Source organism: Dipteris shenzhenensis, chromosome 29 (assembly GCF_047967505.1).
Source record: "Dipteris shenzhenensis isolate YYH24624 ecotype China chromosome 29, Dip_SZ_1.0, whole genome shotgun sequence".
Lineage (NCBI taxonomy): Eukaryota > Viridiplantae > Streptophyta > Polypodiopsida > Gleicheniales > Dipteridaceae > Dipteris > Dipteris shenzhenensis.
The window spans coordinates 4,033,164-4,054,846 of record NC_141624.1 but is presented as its reverse complement, the minus strand read 5'-3'; the positions used below and the strand labels follow the sequence as shown (position 1 = coordinate 4,054,846).

General features: G+C 46.8%; 1 protein-coding gene across 1 annotated transcript in view; it reads right to left on the bottom strand.

The window, feature by feature from the left end:
* Window positions 1-7,204: 7,204 nt before the first annotated feature.
* The window catches only part of LOC147882325 (serine/threonine-protein kinase BSK1-like), a 173,685-nt gene continuing 159,206 nt past the window's right edge, over window positions 7,205-21,683 (bottom strand). Inside the window, exon 10 of the mRNA XM_087400973.1 lies at window positions 7,205-8,337. Coding sequence (XP_087257099.1) covers window positions 8,089-8,337 — 249 coding nt within the window. The 3' untranslated portion in view covers window positions 7,205-8,088. The remainder of the gene's footprint in view (window positions 8,338-21,683) is intronic.

Below are 21,683 nucleotides of genomic sequence, written 5' to 3'. Positions count from 1 at the left end.
TTTGCTTGTTGTATTTGGTTTTCTACTAGTCTCGTAGACCCATCGGTCTTTAGTAGGCTCTAATAGTCTCTGTCTCTCTGTCTCTCTCTGTCTCTGTCTCTGTCTCTGTCTTTGTCTCTCTCTCTCTGTCTCTTTCTCTCGCTCTCAACTGCTCATCTCTTCCTCTCTTAGTGCTCAGCTCAGCTCTAATGCTCCCTCTAATTGCTTAGCTCTAGCTCTCAACTCTCCCTCTTTCTGCACGTCCTCGCCGCTCAGCTCTTCCTCTCCCATCTGCTCCTAGCCACTTGACTCCATTCGCCTAAGCTCTCTCCTAAGCGCTTTGATAGCCCATCAAACTCACAAAAGAAAGTCGTTGCTGCCGCCACACCCCATCAGCTATACTATTCATTCCATTGTTAATTTCCAAGGTTCCGCTAAAGTTTATTTGAACTTCAGTTCAATCAATCCATCTCGTTTCACTAACTTCAGCCCGATTTAGTTTAGTCGTTCCAATCAGCCAGCTCAGTTTCAACTTTGTCGATTGACCACGGGCCAACCTGGAGGTTAGGACCAACATTGGGGTAGGCATATTTATGCAGGCCAGCATGGAACCTGCCCATATAAAGTAGTTTGCTACCTTGCCCTCGGCCAGCAAGATTTCTTACTCCAGCAGTTGCAGTTTTTGCCCCGACTCTTAGTGCAAAAACATATCACCCAATGAAGACCATTTCAAACTCACAAGAGCATATCTATTATCTATATCTTGAAGTTCGAGAGCTCAAGCTTTGGCCACAAAGGTCGTCATTGTCTCTCCCAAGTCCAGGTTCCGAGGGTTTCAACCACCATCCTGTCATTACTCTATTGTAGCATAGGTGTTCACAAGTGTAGCATAGGAGAGTTGTAGGATGAAGTGTGGAAAGTAGCTCTCATGCGTGCTTAGGTGAGAAAGAGGGCTTGTTCACAAGGATAGGTGGAGGCTCTCTCCTCCAAGGGAGTTCAAGGGTTTAGAAAGGGGTTGCAAAGTTCAAAAGGAGGATAAGGTCGAGAGAGCTAACTAGGGGTTCCATGGTTCAGAGGGGGTTACAAGGTTTAGGAGGATCCAAGGTCAAGGAGTGGAGAGCTAGTCTCTTTCATGACTTCAAAGGTTAAAGGGTTTAGGAGGAGGAGGGAGGAGAAGGAGAAGAAGGGGGGAGGATGGGAGATTGCAATCCTATCACACGATAGTGTTGAGGGAGCATGGAACCAAGGAGAACAAGCACATGAACACCAAAGTGCAATGAACACTGAACCCCAAAGAGTGGGAGCTTCATTCCATTGAGAAATATTTATACATGTTGGTCTCTACACAATTCGTAGATACCTCCAAGGTGGGACCTCTTTTGTAGGGGACCTCTTTGGTTTCTACACAACATGGGAGAACCTAATGAGTCCCCCCTGTTGAGAGTTCACGCTCAACATCATGTGATCATGTGTGCATAACACATCATGTGATCATATGTGCATAGCACTAACCCAATAGAGTGCTATAAAGGAAAGGGTTAGATGCCCTAACCCTAATCCTAAATGGGTTTGTATATATTCTACATTTTCAACTAAATCTAGTTTACAGTTAGTTATTTGTGGTGTGCCCTCTCTCCTCATCTCCACTCTTCTCCTCTCCCCTCTTTATATTTTGTCATGGTATCAGAGCTCCCTTGCCTTCCGCTTAGGCATTGCGATTCTTGAGAGAGTGAGAGAGATTGTGAGATCAAGAGTTCCTCTTGAGTGTTCTTCCTGCCCATTCACTTCTGTTGAGAGAACTTCTTCTTTGATAGAGAAATTCCATCGATTTGAGAGGAATTTCTGTCATTCATTTCCTTAAGAGTTCCTTGAAAGATTTCCGTTCATTGGAAGTAATTTCCGCCCATAGATTTTCATGCATTCTATGTGTGATTTCTTCATGAGAGATTGAGAGATTTATGTTTATCTTCTTTGCTCATTCCGGGACCCATTGGAGTTCTTCTTGTGAGAGAGATTCATTGAGTTTGAGAAAGAGAGATAATTGAGAGAGACGGAGAGAAACTGTCAACTTCTTGAATTTGACATTCTTAAGGGGGCTGCATAGGGGGCTACCACATGTCCTTCATGTCGTGTGTCTCCGTCAACGCCTTATGGTGTAATTGACTTTGTTGCAAGAGCGCAGATGCGCTAACCCTATTCAAGCGCAACCTGACTTTGAGGGATACCCAAATGCTCTTGACCAACAAGCAAAGCTCACATCTCCAAAGCTTGGCAACGACTGCTTGCTACATCGGGCTAAGGCCACCTCTCCACAAGCAGCTCCTTCAGCAGCGACGCCCACAGTAACATCTCCTCCAATAGCCGTTGCAAGCCACTGGCCTCTCTCAGAGCTCATACGCCTTCAACAATGGCGGCTCTACTCCTTCCTTCAACAATCTGCGACAAAGCGACCTTCTGCCTTCATAGACGCGGCTCAGCAAGACTCCACTAACTGCAAACTCCAACACGCATTGTCTCCAGCCAATAGCGCCTCTCCAACAGAACGGCAGCAACGACCGCTATCTCTATAGAACTCGTTGTTGCTGGAGTCAGTCGCGCTTGAGCTCGCTGGCATAGGAGCTTTGTAGTTACCAACGGGCTTCCCCACCGTCGACACAACGAGCACAAGGCTCCAAGGCCTTAGTCCAACTGCAGCACCAAATAACAACGCTCTCTGGCCCTTCAAATGACCTTCATCACGTCCAGCCTCCGACCATAACTTGCTTAACAATCGACCACAGCTGCACCGAGGTCCATCCACCGAGTGGCTAAACGAAACTCTCCAACACCCTCCGCAATACGTGCAACTCGGCTCTCTTCAACAGTAGGCTCCTACGAGGCGGCTCCTAGCGCAAGCGACAACACACGGAGCTCACGGGCTCCCAGACTCATCAGGCAGCAAGGGCTTCTCTCTAGCGCCCAGTGCCCAAGGTCCTGTAGCGACAGCCGCTATATGGGCGACGGAATCTCCTTCAAACGACATCCACCAAACGTCCGACGGATTATCTTCTCCAAGACGGAATCTTCAGAAGATTCTGTTGGCATGTTCTAAAGATTCCTGCTGTGAATGGAGTGAACGACACATGGCACTCACCTTATAGACAAGGGTTTGACCACCGTTATTACACGTGGCATCCTATCAGCGACCTCACATCATGCCACATCAGTAGCCTTGTGAGGCTACCATGTCATCATTATCTGCCATGTGGTCGACTACCACGTCAACAAATCTTATCTCTTTGCCATGTCACCACGGACTCACACGTGGCATCGATTGCCATGCCATCTAATTTGCCACGTCAGCTACTGCCATGTAAGCAACCATGTCATCATTGACCAAGTCAAATTATCAACCTAACCCTAGGTTAGTCAACTAGACTTTGGTTAGCCAGTTTGACCATGGTTGGGTTAGCATGACCCTAGGTTAGGTCAATCACTGCCACCTCATCTGCCAAGTGGCACATTGACCTCTACAGGCACACACAGTGCTCCACAGTCATTGCATGTGACCACTCCTGCCACCTCAGCATAGGGCTTCACAAGACAACCCTTTGGAGTCAAGCTCACCAATTTTCCTAATTACGAGTTAAGTGACAATGCTACCAAGCCCAACCAAGCCAAAGGAGTAGAAGGGTGTAGGCCTAAAAGATGCTCAAGAAACCAAAGGCTACAAAAAAGCATACTAATGCCTTGTTGAAACAAAATCCCAGGACTCTATGGTGAACATAGAACCAAGAGTAAATGCTATCCATTCAGCTAACACTGGTGTATGGATGTGTGAACTGAATAGAGAGTAGGCATATTCATTGTAGAGTATGGACAAAGAATAAAGAATCTTCTCCTCCATGTAGAGTATCTTATAGGATGAATAGGGTTAAAATAGAAGAGTTGAAAAAAAAAAAGATTGAAGGTCTATAGTTTTTATAGCCTAAGTAGTTCTCCATCGCAAAATCATTTATAGCTAAGGTCCACCTAGTTCAATTAAACATTTGGGTGAGATAATCGTTTTAATACTGACCAGAAAAATGGGGCACGCAAGTATTGAGTACTTCAACTCCACAACCTGTCACAACACATTAGGGAGGGAAAACTACCCCTTTTCTTCCAAAACCTCATTAAAATCTTTATAATCTACCCTATTTCCTACTTCACTTGCATCATTTGCACCTCCTTGAATCCCTCCTTGCAACCTTTGAACCCTACACCCTATCTTATACACCCCTTGCTATGCAGTATCCCTAAGTTCGCTTACCCTATATCTAATGTTTGATGTTTGTCCTTGATAGAAACTCTCATTTCTAGATCCTACACCCACTTCTACTCTTGGAACCAATTGTTAACCTTGAAATTCACATATGGTGAGCTTTCTCTACTCCCATCTCCCCCTAATCCTCTCAAGCACTATGTTTTTGTGCTCCCCCATTGATAAACCAATATCCCTAAGAAAATACATCTTATTATAGGGAGATTGATAGTGAACATTAACTATTGCGATGTAATAATTTGATGCTATCATTGAAAGGAAAGAATTGTTAACCCAATGATCAAATCATGCTTAATTAAGTGGTTAAATTGTGATGTCAACATATGCCCAAATCCAATGACTTCCAAAACCATAGGGACATAGTCCTAGGATCCTCGAAAGTTTTCCGAGGATGCCATAAAAGACATCTTGGAATCCAAAAGGATCACACAAGTTTTTGAAACCTTATCATCAATAATGTTTTTAAAATAACAATTTGTTTGGGAATGTTTAGATAAGACTTTAGGAGACTAAAATGTACGTTAAGCCGAGTTTACAACCTCTCAATGGCAACAAGATGCAAAAATGTAACATAGAACACCATGAAGCATATCACATTGAATATGAGAAGGTGAGCATGCAATTTATTGCAATGAGTCTAAAACCCCTATTTTTTATTTTGTTGTTTTTGAAAGTGGAGCAAAAACTTGTTCTAGCTATAACTATGAGAGAGTTCAAAGTCACTAACCACCCTCAAATTCGTGCCTACTAACATTGGAACATGCAATGAAGGTGTAAGAAAAGGACAAAAGACACCTAAATGAGCTTGGCAAGGCGGAGAATTGATTGGGATTGCACAAAAGGATGAGAACCTTGGATGCCCTTGATCCACAATGCAAAACATACATATATCGACCAATATTGATGCCATGATGTTGGAAAGGTCACCTCCCCATCTACAAGACCCCATATGGGGTAAGAACAGAGAGAGGGCTGCCACATGGGCAACACCTCACAAAAAGGGACTACCACATGGACATCATGGATGTCATGCGTGCAACAATCCAAGGTTCATATCTGAAGGAATACAAGGAACCTGAAGAACCTAGAATGATACCTTTGGGCTATTGGTGTTTGCAACAGGTGTACATGTTGACAACACAACTGTACGGGATAGTACGGAGGACTGGGAGCAAGGTGCGAAATAGATACAAATGGCCAAAGGCTAGAACAAAGGCGCAATGCAAGCACATCAAAAGCACAAGTGTACGGGCAAGTTATGGAGCTCCTACATGGCAAGACAGAAGGGACTGGACCTTGCAATAAAGGGAGGGCTTTATGCTCTGGATCACATTGAAAGGGCCAAGAAGGACCCTTATATAGGGCCCTGGTTGGCCTGGTAGGGACAAACAACCAATCGATTTTTTAGGGTAGACAAAAGTCGACCAATAGGCCCTTGACCAAAGTGGTCATTTTGAGTAGGCCTTGGGCCTATAAAAGAAGAGGCCCTGGGCCTCATAATTCATCCAACCTTGCAGCTTTTGGAGGAGCAGAAAGAAACAGCTTTTGTTGAGATCATTCGGGACAAAAAGTATATAGACGCTTGAGGTGGAGCATGCAAGCTTGAGTCCAGAGATACCAGACATATAGAAGTACCTTGTGGTAAGATCACAAGACCACACCATTGGTGGGGCTCTGGATCTAGCTAGTTCTTTTGTATTTTGTCCATGGCTTTGGATGGAAATATATTTTGGTGTCTTCTATATCTAGTTGGTTCATTGTCTATTGATAAGTCTACACATCTATGCTATGCACATAAGTTTAAGAAGTTTGTGATTCCACACTCCCACACACACACTATGTAAGCTCATGGGCTATTCTATCAGCCTTCCGATGTGCGTACCCTCTATTGGTCGATTTCTAACACATGAATCACGAAAGTGGCTAGGGATAGGAGCTAATTACATTGATTGGTATGTCCCATAGGAATGGTTGTCCTTGTAGAACACCAGTCAATAAGGACTTTGCTAAATAAAATCTTCAAAGTATGATGGTTGAGGTGACCTCATGATGGTTTCAATTAAGCCGACTAGCTTTAGATTGGTTCTTAGATCTTATGTAGAGAGACGTGGATTTGAAACAAGTCAGTCAAAGTGTTGATAGATGTTCTATCTCAAGTACCATAGTGCACATTATTGGTTGAGGTAACTCACCCTATCAAGCTCTAGAATCCACCACCAAGAAAAGGACCATTTAACTGTAAATGCGAGTGTGGCTTTCTTGGTTGGGTGTTTGATCCAACTTGAGAACAAGCAAGGCTCGATTCTTTAGTTAGATTGGTCAAGAAGTACTTGACTCCTACAGTACCGTCCTTTGACAATTCCTGCACACATGCAGCCTCGGAAAAGAATACAATCATACTATTAGATTATAATATTACTTACAAGTGCACTCCTACCCTTCTGGAGCCAATGATAGCCTTATTTCTTGGAAGTTTACAAAAGGGTGTTCTTGTTTGTTATGTCACTTGTAATCATGCTGCACTACTTTCCATATAAAGCATGGAGTCCAACACAAATTAGATGGCAGCCTGCAAGGTCACCTTACATACAAATCAAGTGGCAAGTGACTCTCTACATTCAAAACTTCAGTTTGGAACTGTGGTTCATGGGCGAGCAAAACATAAACACCTAAGCTATGTAAATCCTGCATTTAATCTTGAGGTACCACTTTGAGGCAATGAAGTACAACCTCGGTATAAATTGACGAATTTATATTTCATGCTCTCTCAGCTGTTACCTCAGAAGCCACTATCTTGACTCATTTGAAAGACAAATCACGCATTGTCCAAATGGGACTTTTCACAACGCATTACTTGCAAAAGGCATGCTTCAAGTCAATTTCATCTATGGATAAAAAATACGCATGTTTACATCCCCTACACTTAAGAGCCCTTAATGAAACTTGATGGATTGTATAAGCAAAGGATAACCTGATTTATACATCAGGCATCAAGCATGGTCAAAATCTGCCTTCAGCATGCAATAGCTGCATACTATGATGCATCAAAAAAAGGAGAAACAGAAGATTCAGCAATCCTATCTTCCAATCATTGTTGTAAGCATCACTTGGGGTTTACGCCCTCATGGTTGAGCAAACAAACCTGGGCCACCAAATCCACCCAAATGCCTATCTTCACGTGCTTCCACACTATGCCTCCATGCCACAATAATTTAAACATCACCACAGAGTGCTCCAAAATCCTAATAACAAAAATTGTAGTTGATGTTCTCAATGTAAGTTTGCATGCCAAGATCAAAACCTGTGTTGATGTTGTCTCTGCCCCCATACAATATTCAAGTGTCCGGCATTTGCCTAACCAAGACAGTCAGGCCAAACTCATCCATGCTGGAGTGGCAGTACTACTGCTGGCATTGATATGATAAAATTCAATATCATTACAAAACTGCTTGTCAATCCCATTTATTTCCACAAGGCTCCAAGAACAGAGTTCAGCACTTGGCGTTCATCAATTGCCAATTCATACTAGAAATGATCCTTTATAGCGTAATCTTGGACTCTAATTAACTGACATAATCGCGATCCATAAATTACAAAAGAATAGGGCTAGCAAAGCAAATCACGAGGGTCAAACCAACATGCCATGTCAACTCCAAAATGTAGGAGACAGGTGACCCTTCCAAGGCGAAGCAACAGAACCACATTTTTACACCACACTTGGAGAGCTCAACAACTCAGTCCATCACCATCTTGCATGCAGTCTCATTACAACATCAGATTCATTTCACATCAAAATACATAACTTGCTAGCTTCTCATACTGTGTCTTTTGGCCTCTAAACTAGATCCCTCATCAAGCATGTCTGTTGCTTCGCTTTGCATGTTGAGCTTTGCCAGTGCTACAGACTGCAGGTAGAAAGCAGTGGGCCATTCAGGATTCACAATTTGAGCTTGCATCGCGTCACGGAGAGCTGGATCAGGCTGGTCCATCATGAGGTAAGCCAAGCTGCGCCTTGCAAAAACAGTAGGAGAGACCATGGCTCCTCCATTGATAAACTGCAACATGACAAAGCTAAGAACATGTTCTTTGCCCTCTATTTACAATGGAACACACGCCATACAAACTTCTAGTGTGCAGTCTATGACCCACAGGGTTTAGTGCCATACCATTTTCCATTTGCTTATTTTTTCACTCCGTTCTATCCGTTACAAGTAGAAAGTTAGAATAGACTTGCCAATTGAAAAATCTAACTTTGCAAACCAATAAGAAATACAGAAAAGCAAAGCTTAGAGTGGAAATGGACAGAGATAGAATGAGAGATAATAGTGATTTTAATGCCTCAGCACTAGCTAGCACTTTACATAAGCACCCGTGACCCCATTTCAAGGTTTTTCACCAGCAACAAGAAGTTCACCATTGTGAACCCAACAGGAGTGCATAACCATAGTTGCTAAATGGCATTCGGCATTTGAGTGGTTTCAAACGTCTCAACACTGGACAGAATATATGTATGCGTGCGCATCTCACACACAATTTTTCTTTTTGGTGAAAAGGACTATTTCATTATAAAGGAATGTACATTCATAGCTTCCCCATAAAGGAGCAACTTCTACAAACTAGAAATAGTGATAAAAAACTTCCAGCTAGGCAAGAGGAGGGTCTCCAAGGAAATAAGCATCTTGAAGAGACTGATGGAAGGAGGAACAAAAGAAAGCATAGACAGTCACCGAGGAATGCAAACGTTACGGGCATGATAAGGGCCACAGAGCCTAGTAACGACACCAAAAAAGGACTGATTATAATCTGGTCTGGAGGCATCTCTCTTAAATAACCAAAAATGCCTGCCAAATGAAATCCTAAGAAAATCAGCACACAAAAATGCTGCCAATCTGGAAAGAAGATCACGAGTAGTAGGACAAGTCCAGAGAAGATGCAACGCAGTATCCCTCGGGTTCGAACATGTAGGACAAGCCGAGGAGGCAATACGCCTAGTAGCCAACAAAGAGCCCACTAGTAATGCACCCACCAAAAGCAGCACTCAAACACCCACTGCTTGAGAGGAAGTTTACTATTCCATATGCATTTGAGGCAAGTCTTTCACCCAACAAGAGACTTTCTGATTACCATGCTCTTGAACCCACAGCTGGGAAAGTAATAGATGATAGGCCTTTTTGGCTGAAAGATCCACAAAGGAGAAAGGGGTTTGACCCGGAATCCCTCGGTCCAACTTCCAATCCAACAGAGGAAGAGTTAGAAAACATTCGGGGTACAGGCTGGAAAGATTGCAACATAGTGGTAATGACATACCAATAGGCTTGTGATGCAAACCCAAACAATATTGTCTCCTGGCTTGAGGGAAAGAAAGCGTGCAGCACATCCACCACATCTGCAACAGTGGAAATACCCAAACGATGCAGAAAATGTGCCTTGCAAGGCTGAAGGTGAGCCACAGGGAGATCAAACACTCTACTCCAATTGATGCTCTATAGATGGAATGTATTCCCATGATCAAGAGGCCAACTTGACCAACGCAGGTGAGCCAGGAGCTGCTGCCAATCGTGAATCAAACGGTTAAAAAAGGGACACCCAAAATCCAACCACATAGATGCCAATCCAATAGCCAAAAGCCTCCATACGAAGAGATCCTATTAGGCAAGAAAGCGTAGGTGTCCAGGGCTGACGTTGCTCCAAAAAGGTGAGCAACAGCTTGACTTTGCGAGCTAACAAATGATTATAAATATTTAGAATGTTCAAGCCCCGTGCATCTTGGGCATACACATGTGACTGTATTTAGGGAGGCGGAGCGCCTTGCGAAGTTTTAGTGCACCAAAGACTCCATAACCTTAAACATAAATTTCTCAATGTCCAATGCAGTCCAAAAAATAAGCAGCAAATAGAACTGCACATACACCATGAGAATGGACTGCACAATTCAAAGGCAAACAATGAAGTGGCCACATAGATAATTTCCAATAATCAATCTTATGAAAGAGCTTTCAAAGCAGCCACTATCTCTCTTATGGCAAAGAAATATGCCATCCAATGGAGCACTACATGATCAGAGAGCAATACGACCATACAGATCAAGTGCCTGCATAATGTGACGACATCTGACTTAGAATTCCTAAGTGTCATGATTCATCTGCATAAGCCTGGCTTACAAAAGGTACACCTCCAAGCAAATCCATGCCATGCAAATGTTGCAGAGAGACCAAGGCATCCATATGCATCAACATCGGATGAGTGGTAGTAGCAAATAGCAAGGCACTGAGAAGACATCCTTGATGGATAGATCGACCCAAGAGCCAAGACAAAGGGGCATCAGATAAGAGGCAATGTACGGTGCCATCTTAGCCAATAAACGGCATTCTGCATTTTGGGTTTAGAGCCCAACCAAGCCATGACTCTCTAGGGATTGTATCACTCAGCTTAAGAGGCCTGTACGAAACTTTATATGGAGTGGTCTAGATGGCACAACTGATGTTACAGCCAGGGTGGCTTGGGAGACCTTGATTCTTCCTACAAGAGAAGGGGGTTTGAATATCATCGACCCAGATCTACAGTGCAGAGCTTTACTCTGCAAGTTCGTTGTGAGAGGGCTTATGCCAGGGCAAGAGCCTTGGAAGGATTTTTTTATCAGATGCTCGCACGCCCACTTTAGGAGAGGATTGGACACACAGTACTAGGTGGGTTTTCACCACAACCCACCTCAGGTCTCCCTCTTCTCCTCTTATGGTTGCTATCCTGAAAGCATGGGCCAGCTTCACGAGTACTCTTCGCAGGATTCCCCCATCCACCCGTGAAGAGATTAAAAGGCAGCCTATCATGTGGAATGACAGGATTTTGAATGAGCTTGGCAGACCACTTAGAGCTTCTCCTTACATGCAGTGGCCAAGATGGGAGAGGGGCCCTGCATCTACAGTGGGAGCATGGAAAGCCTTCAGGAAGCTTCCTGCAGACCCACAGGCCCAGATGGTTCTTAATCTTAGAGGGAGTGCAGGGAGAGTCCAACAGATTGATGCAGCCTTGCCCTTGGATTGGGTGGACACAGATGACATGCCTATTACTTGCTCCACCTAGATGGGGGCATTTTCCAGATTGGGAGTTCCTTTAGAGGTGATTGCTTTTCTTGACCCACATGAGGATGCCTTAGTATTTGATGTTTCTTCGGGGGACAGGCTGTCCAGATCCACAGACGATATCTTGTTGGAGGTACCGTTTCAGACAGTCAAGATAGTGGGCTTCATGGAGCATGGCTCTCTTTCACAGTGGTACTTGGATCCTGACCCGCTTCTCCTCGCCCTTGGCTCATGGAGACTGTGGCTCTATGGAGGTGTCCCAATTAAGTTTTTGCAGTGGGACCCTGGGGAATGGGAATGGATAGATGAAGGGCACCGAGAAGGGCATCCCCTTCTTTCGTTACATGGTCAGTAATGCCAGGAAATTCTAGCTCAGCTCTAGGGGTTGGAAGCCTACCAGAGCTCCTCATTGGGAGAACTTTCAGGTTTCTGCTGACTTGCAGAGAATTTTTTGGCAGAGGCTCTGGAAATCCCACCGGAATAGAAAAATCACTCTCTTCTTTTGGCTTTCTATTCATGGTGGGATAGCAGTGAACCATTGGAGATCCAAGTTCGGAGCTGACCCTTCTTGCCCTCGCTGCCCTTCTGCTTTGGAGACAATACAGCACTGCCTATGGGATTGCAGATAGGCAAGAATCATATGGAAGGGGATTGCAAGAGTTTTTCGGCACTTTTGTTCGCCTACCTTTCTATATGACCTGGGGATCAGTGGCTTGGCTTACACTTTCAGGGCCCTAGGTATCTTTTGAGAGACTTGACTCCTCTTGGGCTCTTCACATCCGACGACACCTTGTGGAGTCGTGCTCTCTAGAGGATGTTCCGGCCACTCTTTTCAAGGCTGCTTACTCCTCGGTCGACTCTCTATGGGAGATCCTAGCTAGCATTGCAGCATGGCACATTTGGAGAGCCAGATACACTGAGGCTTTGGAGGGTTCTCAGGTTCACCCTTCTCAGATCTTGGCCAATACTCGGACAGATACGATACACACTCTGATGGCCACTTGGGCGACCATGCAGGGATCATCTCGAGCAGCCTCCTCCAAGAGAGTTACTTTTCTCAGAGATTGGAGAGACTCTCCCTTCTTAGCTGAGACTTTTACAGGGTTGAGATGGCATTTTCAGCCTCAGCCTTGGTTTCTTTCTAGCTCATTCCTCTAAGGTGTTTTTTATTACATGCTTAGCATGGTGTATTTCCGCACAGAGCTTGCTCTAGCGGGTTTCTTTCTTACTTAATAGAAGTCTCTTTTTTGAAAAAAAAAAATGAAAGTCATCTTTGGCATGAGAGAATGGGTCATCTCAATTATAGAGCTCTTGCCAAGTTACATTCACAGGACATGGCAAATGATGTACCTCAAACTCACACAGTTTCCAAACATGTGTGTGAGGTTTGTCTTTTGGGTAAGATGCATCGGTTTTCTTTTCAAAAGGATTGTCCAAAATTCTCACAAAGGAAATTGCAGCTAGTGCACAGTGATGTCTATGGCCCACTTGGAGGGTAGAAATATTTCATGACTCTAATTGATGACTTCACAAGATATTGCTGGGCATATGCTTTAAAAGCCAAATCTGAAGTGTTCTCATGCTTTCAAGCTTGTCACCCTCAACATAGATAGGGGGGGGAGAGTATATGTCAAAGGAGTTTGATGCATTTTTGGCTTCACGGGGCATTGTTCACTCATGCACTACTCCTTACACTCCTCAGCATAATCCTGTTCCTAAAAGAAAGAATAGGTCCACTATGGAGATGGCCAAATGCATGCTTAAGGCCAAGTCCTTGCCCAATAAATTTTGGCTTGATGCAGTGATGTGTGCCAACTATGTGCTGAATACATCACCTACAAGGGCATTGAGGACTGTTACACATTATGAAGCATGGAAAGGCAGGAAGCCTTCACTTTCACACATGAGAGTTTTTGGGTCTCTTGCATATGTCCACGTACCATCTCCGCTGAGACATAAGCTTGATGATAAGGCAATCAACTGCAGATTTATTGGTTACAGCCAGGAAAGCAAAGGGTATCGGTTGTACCAACCAAATACTGGGAAGATTATTGTTAGTAGAGATGTAATCTTTGCTAAACATTCAGCTTCTCCTCTTGTGGACTGCAAAGCTAAGCCAGAAGTTGACATGTTTGATGCCTTTGACTCTTGGTTACCTCTTCTTCCCTCAGAGGAGGACTTTGACCAGCAACATGAACCTCCTGTAGGCCCTCCAACAAGCAATGATCAGCCAGCACCCCATGCTGATTTGCAGGTTCCTCTTCCAGCACAAAATGATCCCGCTATTCATGATGCAGTGATTGAAAAAAGAGCTGTCAATAGACAACAAAGAGTTCCCAAATGGCTTCTTGACACATTGAGGGACAGCGGATGTCTCATTTACTTATGCCACACCAAACCTGACTTACAGTATGCAGTATCCCAGCTCAGCAAGTTCATGCACATGCCCAGTTCACAACATTGGCAGGCAATGAAGCGAGTCTTCAAATATCTCAGAAGCACTCAACATTTGGCCCTCTTCTACGGTGATCAGGGTTCACTTACCATGCATGCTTACACGGATAGTGACTGGACAGGTTGTTCTGACACCACAGTGTCACATACCGGCAACTGTTTTTTGCTTGGCAGTTCATGTATCTCTTGGCTCAGCAAGAAGCAATCAACAGTTGCCACATCCAACTGTGAGGCTGAGTACAGGGCAACCTTCACCGCTACAGTAGAGTGTGTCTCGCTTCGACAGTTACTTACAGATCTTGATATTCGCCAAACATCCTGTGTTCAATCACACCTAGAGTAGCAGCCACGAAAGCAGTCGCATCTGCCATTAGTGTAGCCTCAGTGCGTGGGATCCCATGTACTCTAATGTTGAGAGCCTTGCTGGCTCTCTACTGCTGCTCCATGAGGGTAGTTGAAACGATTACCCTTGCGGGTTCTCGTTTGGCCACGTCAACCCATCTAGATGTCTCTTCAATAACAAATTGCATGCTCGCAATGTGTGCCTCGACAACCGGGGTACTCCCTGGGACTCTGTGTGTGTGTGTGTGTGTGTGTGTGTGTGTGTGTGTGGAGAGAAAGTCTGCCGATGGAGACCTCCTCTGCCCTGCCAACCTTGTCCTCCTCCGTCTTTCCGTCTGTACCGCTCCCCTTCACGCCCCTGCATTCTGCATCGTCCTCCGTACAACTGCTGTAGGTTGTACGACCTTCCGTACAACTGCCGTCAACTGTACGGCCTTCCGTACTCCTGCCCGTAAAGACCTCCGTAAAGATTCCCCTGCAGTTACCGTGCCCTGTGGACATCCCTGTACAGAGTTTCGAGGCTGCTGTACAGCCTTCCGTACAGACTGTACGGGCGACCGTACAGCTTGTACCGTCCAATTTGCAGCCTCCTTCTCCTTTCGGTTTCTCCGCCTCGATGCTTCCTTTTGCCACTACTCCTCCCGCCCGTGTTTTTCTCCGACGGAAGCATGGTGGTTTGTCTGCCCCCCCTTCATCAAATCGGCAAAGCTGGATGTTTCTGCTGGCCCTTCTTCTTCACTCCAGCTGGATCTTCTTCGTCAATTATGCTCTACTTCTATCATAGAAGTTCCTTCACCGAGTTTCCCGCTTGTTTGTTCCTTGGACTCTGCCCTTTTGGTCTCTGGTCTTCGACAGGCTCAGCAATTTGGAGTCTGCCTCTATTTCATGGGTAGGGTTTTATCTTCAGCTCAGCTCCATCAATAGGCTGATGTTGCAATAGGTCGGGATTGTATTTCTTCCTTTGTTTTTCACGGCAAAGGATTTTACTATGCCCACTGCTCTTCGACTGAGGTGGTAGAGCGCCTTGTCAGTGATGCTGGTGTCCCTGGAGCTGGTTTTTTTGCTTATGTTATGCCCTGGGACCCGCTTTTCGATCCTTCCGCAACGCTTCTGACTCACTGTCCGGTTTGGATTACTCTCAAAGCGCTACCTGTGCCTCTTCTTCAACATCTTCCAACTCTTGCGGCTTTTTGGGGAAGGCCTATTCATATTCCGAGACAGGAGTTTTTGCAAGCCTCCCGTGATGTTCGTCTCTGCATTTTGTGGGATATGATGCAGCCCGTGCCATCTACTCTGGATCTTGATTTGGGATTTGCTCATCCGATGCGCATTAGGCTCCATTTTGCATCTTTTCCCACTGCCTGTTATCGGTGCCGACAGGTTGGTCATTTTGCACGTGCTTGCCCTTCTACTTCCAGGCCCATACCTCCTGCTCCTTCTTCAGCTATCAAGGTTACTCTCCCTTCTCCTCCGGTTTCTGCTATGGCTTCTTTGGCGAAGCTCTCTATTGCTCCGAAGCACTATTGGATGAAGGCTGATAAATCACAGGCAAATCTTCCTCTTGCTGAAGAAGATCAGGATCACACCCTTGTTGAGCACCATCAGTTTTCTTCTACTCAGGATATGGATGTACCCCTTATAGAGGGCCATTTACAGGATGACATGCATGCTCTCTCTCAGGATACCGCCCCTGCTTATATTCAGATTGATCCTCCGAATGAAGCTCCAATGCTGCACCCTCCTTCATCAGATACAGCTTTTTCATCGGAAGATACGGATGTTGATTTAGCTTCTCCGCCTTTGATGCCTGTGCCAGAGCCTTCTTCTGTCAGGGATGCAGAAGTACCTTTTTTACTGGAATCTTTTCATCCCATGTTGCAACAGGTTTTTGACCCTCTGATTCAAAAATTTCGGGTACCAGCCTATATCAAGAAGAATCATAAGGGCAAAAAACAGCTGGTTTTTATTGATGGTGTGGTTTCATCACTGCATCAGTTTTTACAGCAGAACAATTTGAAGCTGGAGGATGCTGTGTTTGACTCTCCTCCAGCTTGATATGTAACTTTTTACTTGGCTACCTCATGACTTTTGCTCTGAGGTTTTACTTGTAAAACTTTTTTCTTGTACTTATTGGTGGGTTTTTACCTCTTTTGAGGTTTCCCACACAAAAATATAAAGATTTCACTTATTAAAAAAAAAAAAAGGGTGTGTGTGTGTGTGTGTGTGTGAGAGAGAGAGAGAGAGAGAGAGAGAGAGAGAGATAGAGAGAGAGAGAAAGAAAGTCTATTAATGTCCATGGGAGACCAAGAGGTCTATGGGACAACATGAAATCCATCTAGAACATCAGCTTAGGGAGGGTGCAGGGCAGCTCCCAAGGAGTGCAAAAGCAGCTCCATTTATTTAGAGAGTACCTATATTGTAGCCTAGATAAAACATACACGCATATATATAGTTGGCCTTACATCAGTTTAAGACTGAGAGTCTTTTGGTTTTAATTTAAACTCTCTAATGAGTGCTATCCCGTCCTTCCTGGCAGCCCGAACCTTTGCTAATTCCTTTGCCTTATCCTTCAGTTGAGCCTTGGTGAGTTCCTCGGCTATCCATATCTTCGTCCCTTTCAGCTTGTGAGATTGTCGCAGAACTTTTATACGTATGTCTCGTGAGTTGAAAGTAATGATAGCATGGCCATTACGTTGACCAATATGAACTACTCGACCTTCACTGTCATCATCTAGGTTGTCAGGATTGTCATCGGCATCTGCTGTCCAGTCAATAGTAGGCATGGCTGTTTGGACATGTGCTAAGGTATCACTAAAAGATTCATCTTCTTTATACCATCCATCTGGAAGCCCCCCAATTCTGATTTTCGAAGCATCCTTTCTAGCTGCATGTTCTTTAATCTCTTCCTGAATATCAGCTTTGTTGACCTTTGCATCAAACTCCACAGTCACTTCTTGCTTGGATGTCTGCATTTCAGTATGAACTAGATTCTTGACTGTAGAGACTAGTTGGGGGGTAGAAGGGGAAGCATTGCATGACTTTATAACCTCGTCAATGACTTCCTTCTTACAAGGTCCTTCCAAGACTTGAATTCTAGCTATGACATCCGTTAGCTGCATCCTCAGCTCTCTCACTTGATCCTGTAGGAAGTAAATTTGTTCATGACATCCAAGAATTGGTCGGTCAAAAAAACCACCTCATTCATATATATGTGCATACGGGGAAGGCGTCTCGGCTGCCACTGTGGAGTATCTGGCTTTGTTACTGGAGGCTGCTGGAGTGGAAGGGGTTTTTGAAGAGGAGAAAGGTAGGCTAGGCCAAGCTTTGCTGGCCATATCTCCTGTTATCCCCTGGCTGAGCTAACCCCCTAGTTGGGCCGGGGTTCAGCCTAGCTAGGGGTTCCTAATTCAAGAGCTTGCTACAACCCGCTAGGGGGAGCAAGTACGAGCGTACGGGTATGGATGGATGGAAGCAGGTACGGACGTGAGCGGGACGAAAAGCAAGTACAAGTACGAACAAGAGTGGGAGCAGGATCAGGTACAGACGGGAGCGGGAGCAAGTACGGACAGTGGGGGGGGGAGGGGGCTAACAAAGAGGCTACGAGAGGGGGGCTAGAGAGGCTACGGGAAGGGGTGAGCGGAGAGACTACGAGAGGGGGGGGCAGAGAGGCTACGGGGAGGGGGGCGGAGAGGCTACGAGAGGGGGGGCGGAGAGGCTACGGGAGGGGGGGCGGAGAGAGGCTACGAGAGGGGGGGGCGGAGAGGCTACGGGAGGGGGGGCGGAGAGAGAGAGAGAGAGAGAGAGAGAGAGAGAGAGAGAGAGAGAGAGAGAGAAGAAAGTTTATTAAAGTCTTCGGGAGACCGTGAAGGTCTATGAGACTAAAGATAACTGCTACAATGCGCATAACGGTGGCGGTCTCAAAACGGGCCAACCAACCGTTTCTACAAAAAAAGAGGTTATGAAGGACAGTGTGTCTAGTCCTGATACAAAAAATATGTGTCTACCTCCAGATGATACAAAAAAGAAGGGGAGGCACCAAAAATGGGACAGAGGGGGGAGATACAATATATATGTACAGGTGGTGATCGTCAGAGACCAATTATAGAGGGGCCGTCAAATGGGAGGTCGGAAAAAACCTGCGATAGATGATTGGCCTCTGACGTCACGCGGCCTAGTCGAGCTCGATCGTCGGGGGCGGCGGGTGGCCCTGTGGATGAGGGCAACGGTAACCCCGGTGGGGCAGGCAGAGAGCAGAGACGAGATGTCATGGACCCGGATGTGTGAGTCTGTCCACTGGCGCAGCTGTCGTGGCTCTGGCTCTCTCTCACGTCCGCGTCGTTGGCTAGACTGAGGAGAGGTATCCTGTGACTGGAAGAAATCAGTGATGGGCCGTTGGGTGTCCTCACGCTATGTGTGCTGCGTGTGTCGCCGTGCTCAGAGAGAGGTATCTCAGTGGCGAGTCATCTCATGTAAGAAAGCGGCTAGGCATCGCTGATCCAGGAACTGCAGCATGTGTGGGAGGGGGCCGAATCCATCGCAGAAGAGATGGTGGTACCGGCCTCGAATGGCATAATAGATAGGACATCTGAAAGCAAAGTGCTCCTCCGACTCAATCTCCTGCAAGTCGCAAAGTGGGCAAAGGCGGCCCTCTCGTGGAATACCCTCTGCGCGCCTGCTCTCGATCCGTAATCAGTGTGACGAAACCCTAAACTGACCGAGGGAGATCCGGAGCGCATGTGGTAGATGAAGCTGTGTGTAACCCAGAGGTGTAATGAAGCCCTCCTATGAGATCTGGAGGCAGTGTCGGCGGTAGAAGTCGAGCTTCATAGGAAGCTCGGGGTGAAGAAACCATGTCCGCCAGGTGTGGAGCTGGAGCAGATCCACTCAAATGAGACGGTTAACCTCCTGGTCAGTGGGGGAGAGGGGAGATGGTGGAGCGTCGAGGCGGTATTGAGGAGGCAACTGGTCTAAGTCGAGGCCCAGTCGGGTGAACCAACTGGAAAGACAACTATACCAGCATCGCTGGTCCCCATCAACGGATAAGGCCATAGAGGAGGATAGGGCTAGCCAAGGTAGGCGGAGGCCACCGTCGGAGGAGCTGAAATCCCTGACTCTATGTAGATAAGTGATAGCCTGGAAAGCCGCATCGAGCTTAGAGGTGAGGCGCCGAACTCTGCTAGAATGATCTGGTGTGGCACCGATGGTTTGCTGCGGATCATCCGAGCAAACATCAGTATCTGTAGGCGCTCGACTCGAGCCCACTCTGTGATTGGCTCTCCACCACGGGCTACCGTACATGCCTACTGGACGGACCAAAGAATAAAAAAGGAGAGACTTGGTCCGCGGGTACTAGAAGTGGAAGTGGTAGCACTGTCGCTCCAGCCTTGGTTTTTCCATTGGCTTAGGCAATAAGCCCAAGTAACAAGGAGGAAAAGAATGCGAGCCAATACTTAGACTCGATTTTGACTCTTCCAGTCGGATCATGACGTTAACGCACTGCTTCCATTCCTTCCATGCGTCTTGCCACGCAGACTTTGAATATTGGTGCATCACCCAAGAGATGATTTTATGTTTTGGGAGAACTGGACTTGTGCGTTTCGCCGTTTTCTTCACCCTTCGCACCACTTCTCTTCCTGACCCTCTTCTTCTCATCCTTACCCGTTCTGCACAAGTCCTTCCACCTCGTCGCGGTTTCTTCTCATCACGTTCTTCTCCTGAACACCGCACGTTCCTGCATCTTGGACCTTCCGTCCTGCATCTTCTTCGCGCTCCCCAACCTAGACCCGTTCTCCTCTTTGTTTCTTCATCTTGGTCCTTCTTGACCTCATCCTGCTCCCTTGGCCTACATGTCACCCTGCACCTATGCATCCACCTTCCACCTCTTTGACTAACCTTGGCCACTTCTTCATCTGTCGTTTCTCCTTGAAACCGTGGCCTTCTCATCCCTTCCTTGATCCTTCCCGCCGTTCTACCTTGCCTTGCCTTGGGTCCTTTTCCATCCGCCGTCTCCCTTTCGTCTTCCGTCGTTTCCGCTTCATCCTTCGCCGTTTGCGCTTCACGCCTTGGCCTCATCACACGTCCTTCCATCCCCTTGGCCGTCATCACTTTCTTCCTTTCTTCTTCTTCTTCTTCTTGCTTCATCCTCTGCCCTAGGGCTTCCCTTCGGGTCACGCCTCTGCGTCTAACTGGACCTGCACCTGTCCACATCCGTTTTCCCTTTATGTCTCTTGGCTCCACCTGATGCTCCGGCGCATCGTCGTTTTCCCTTTCCCTCTCGCTTTCTTCCTTTCTTCTTCTTCTTCTTCTTGCTTCATCCTCTGCCCTAGGGCTTCCCTTTCTTCTTCTTCTTCTTCTTGCTTCATCCTCTGCCCTAGGGCTTCCCTTCGGGTCACGCCTCTGCGTCTAACTGGACCTGCACCTGTCCACATCCGTTTTCCCTTTATGTCTCTTGGCTCCACCTGATGCTCCGGCGCATCGTCGTTTTCCCTTTCCCTCTCGGCATCCTTTCTGCACACGCCTCTGCGTTGCCACGGGCTTCTGATCGCTCGCTTGACCTTGCCCCAGTGCCGTTCCTCTTCTTCATCCCAAGCTTCCACTTGCCATCCCACTTCATCTTCCAAGCTTCCATCCTGCACCTGTTCGCCGTTTCTTATCGCTTCCGCTCCCTTTCCTCCGTTTGTGCCTTGAGCACTTTCCCGTTTCCTTCCCGCACCTTCCATGTTTTCATCGTTCACCTGCACGCCTTGTGCGTTTTTCTGAGTTTGCTTCGGGCCTACCACGTCACTGGGTCTTCGGCCTGCACCTTCCGTGCTCCTTCTCCCGACCTCCTCACCTTGAGCGTTTGTTTGATTTCTCTTTGTTACAACGGCACTGCTCTTCGTTTCCTTCGCGCCACTCAAATCTTTCGCGCGTCCCATCTCCGTTGCCATGCCTTTCACGTTCTCCTTGGTCATCCGCACGCCTTGAGCATTTCTTTGAGCTTTCTCCGGGCCTACCACGTCACTGGGTCTTCGGCCTGCTCCTTGTGTGCTCCTCGTCCCGACCACCTCACCTTGAGCGTTTGTTTGATCTTTCTTTGGTACAACGGCACTGCTCATCCTTTGCTTTGCGCCACTCGAATCTTTCGCGCTTCCCGTCCCTGTGACCGCGCTTCTCGCGCCTCTGGTCTCCGTTCTCGCGCTTCTCGCGCCTTGGGTCTTCACCACGCCTATAGCATCTCGGGACTCTGCATCACCCGTCTTCCCAAACGTGACCCTCGCGTCAGCGTCACTGCTTCCACATCTCGCGCCTTCCGCGCCGTTTTCTCGGGGCTTCACACCCTGCATGCACCTCTCGGCTCCCGCGCCGTTTCTCATGCACCTCACGGCTCCTGCGCCGTTCTCTTTGCACCTCACGGCTCCTGCGCCGTTTCCTTCGTGTCTCACGGCTCCCGCGCCGTTCTCTCTGTCCATCACCTGTTTACCGATCGTTTTCCTTGGGGCGCACCTTGCACTCCCACGACACGGTTCCGCTTCCCTGTTTTCACT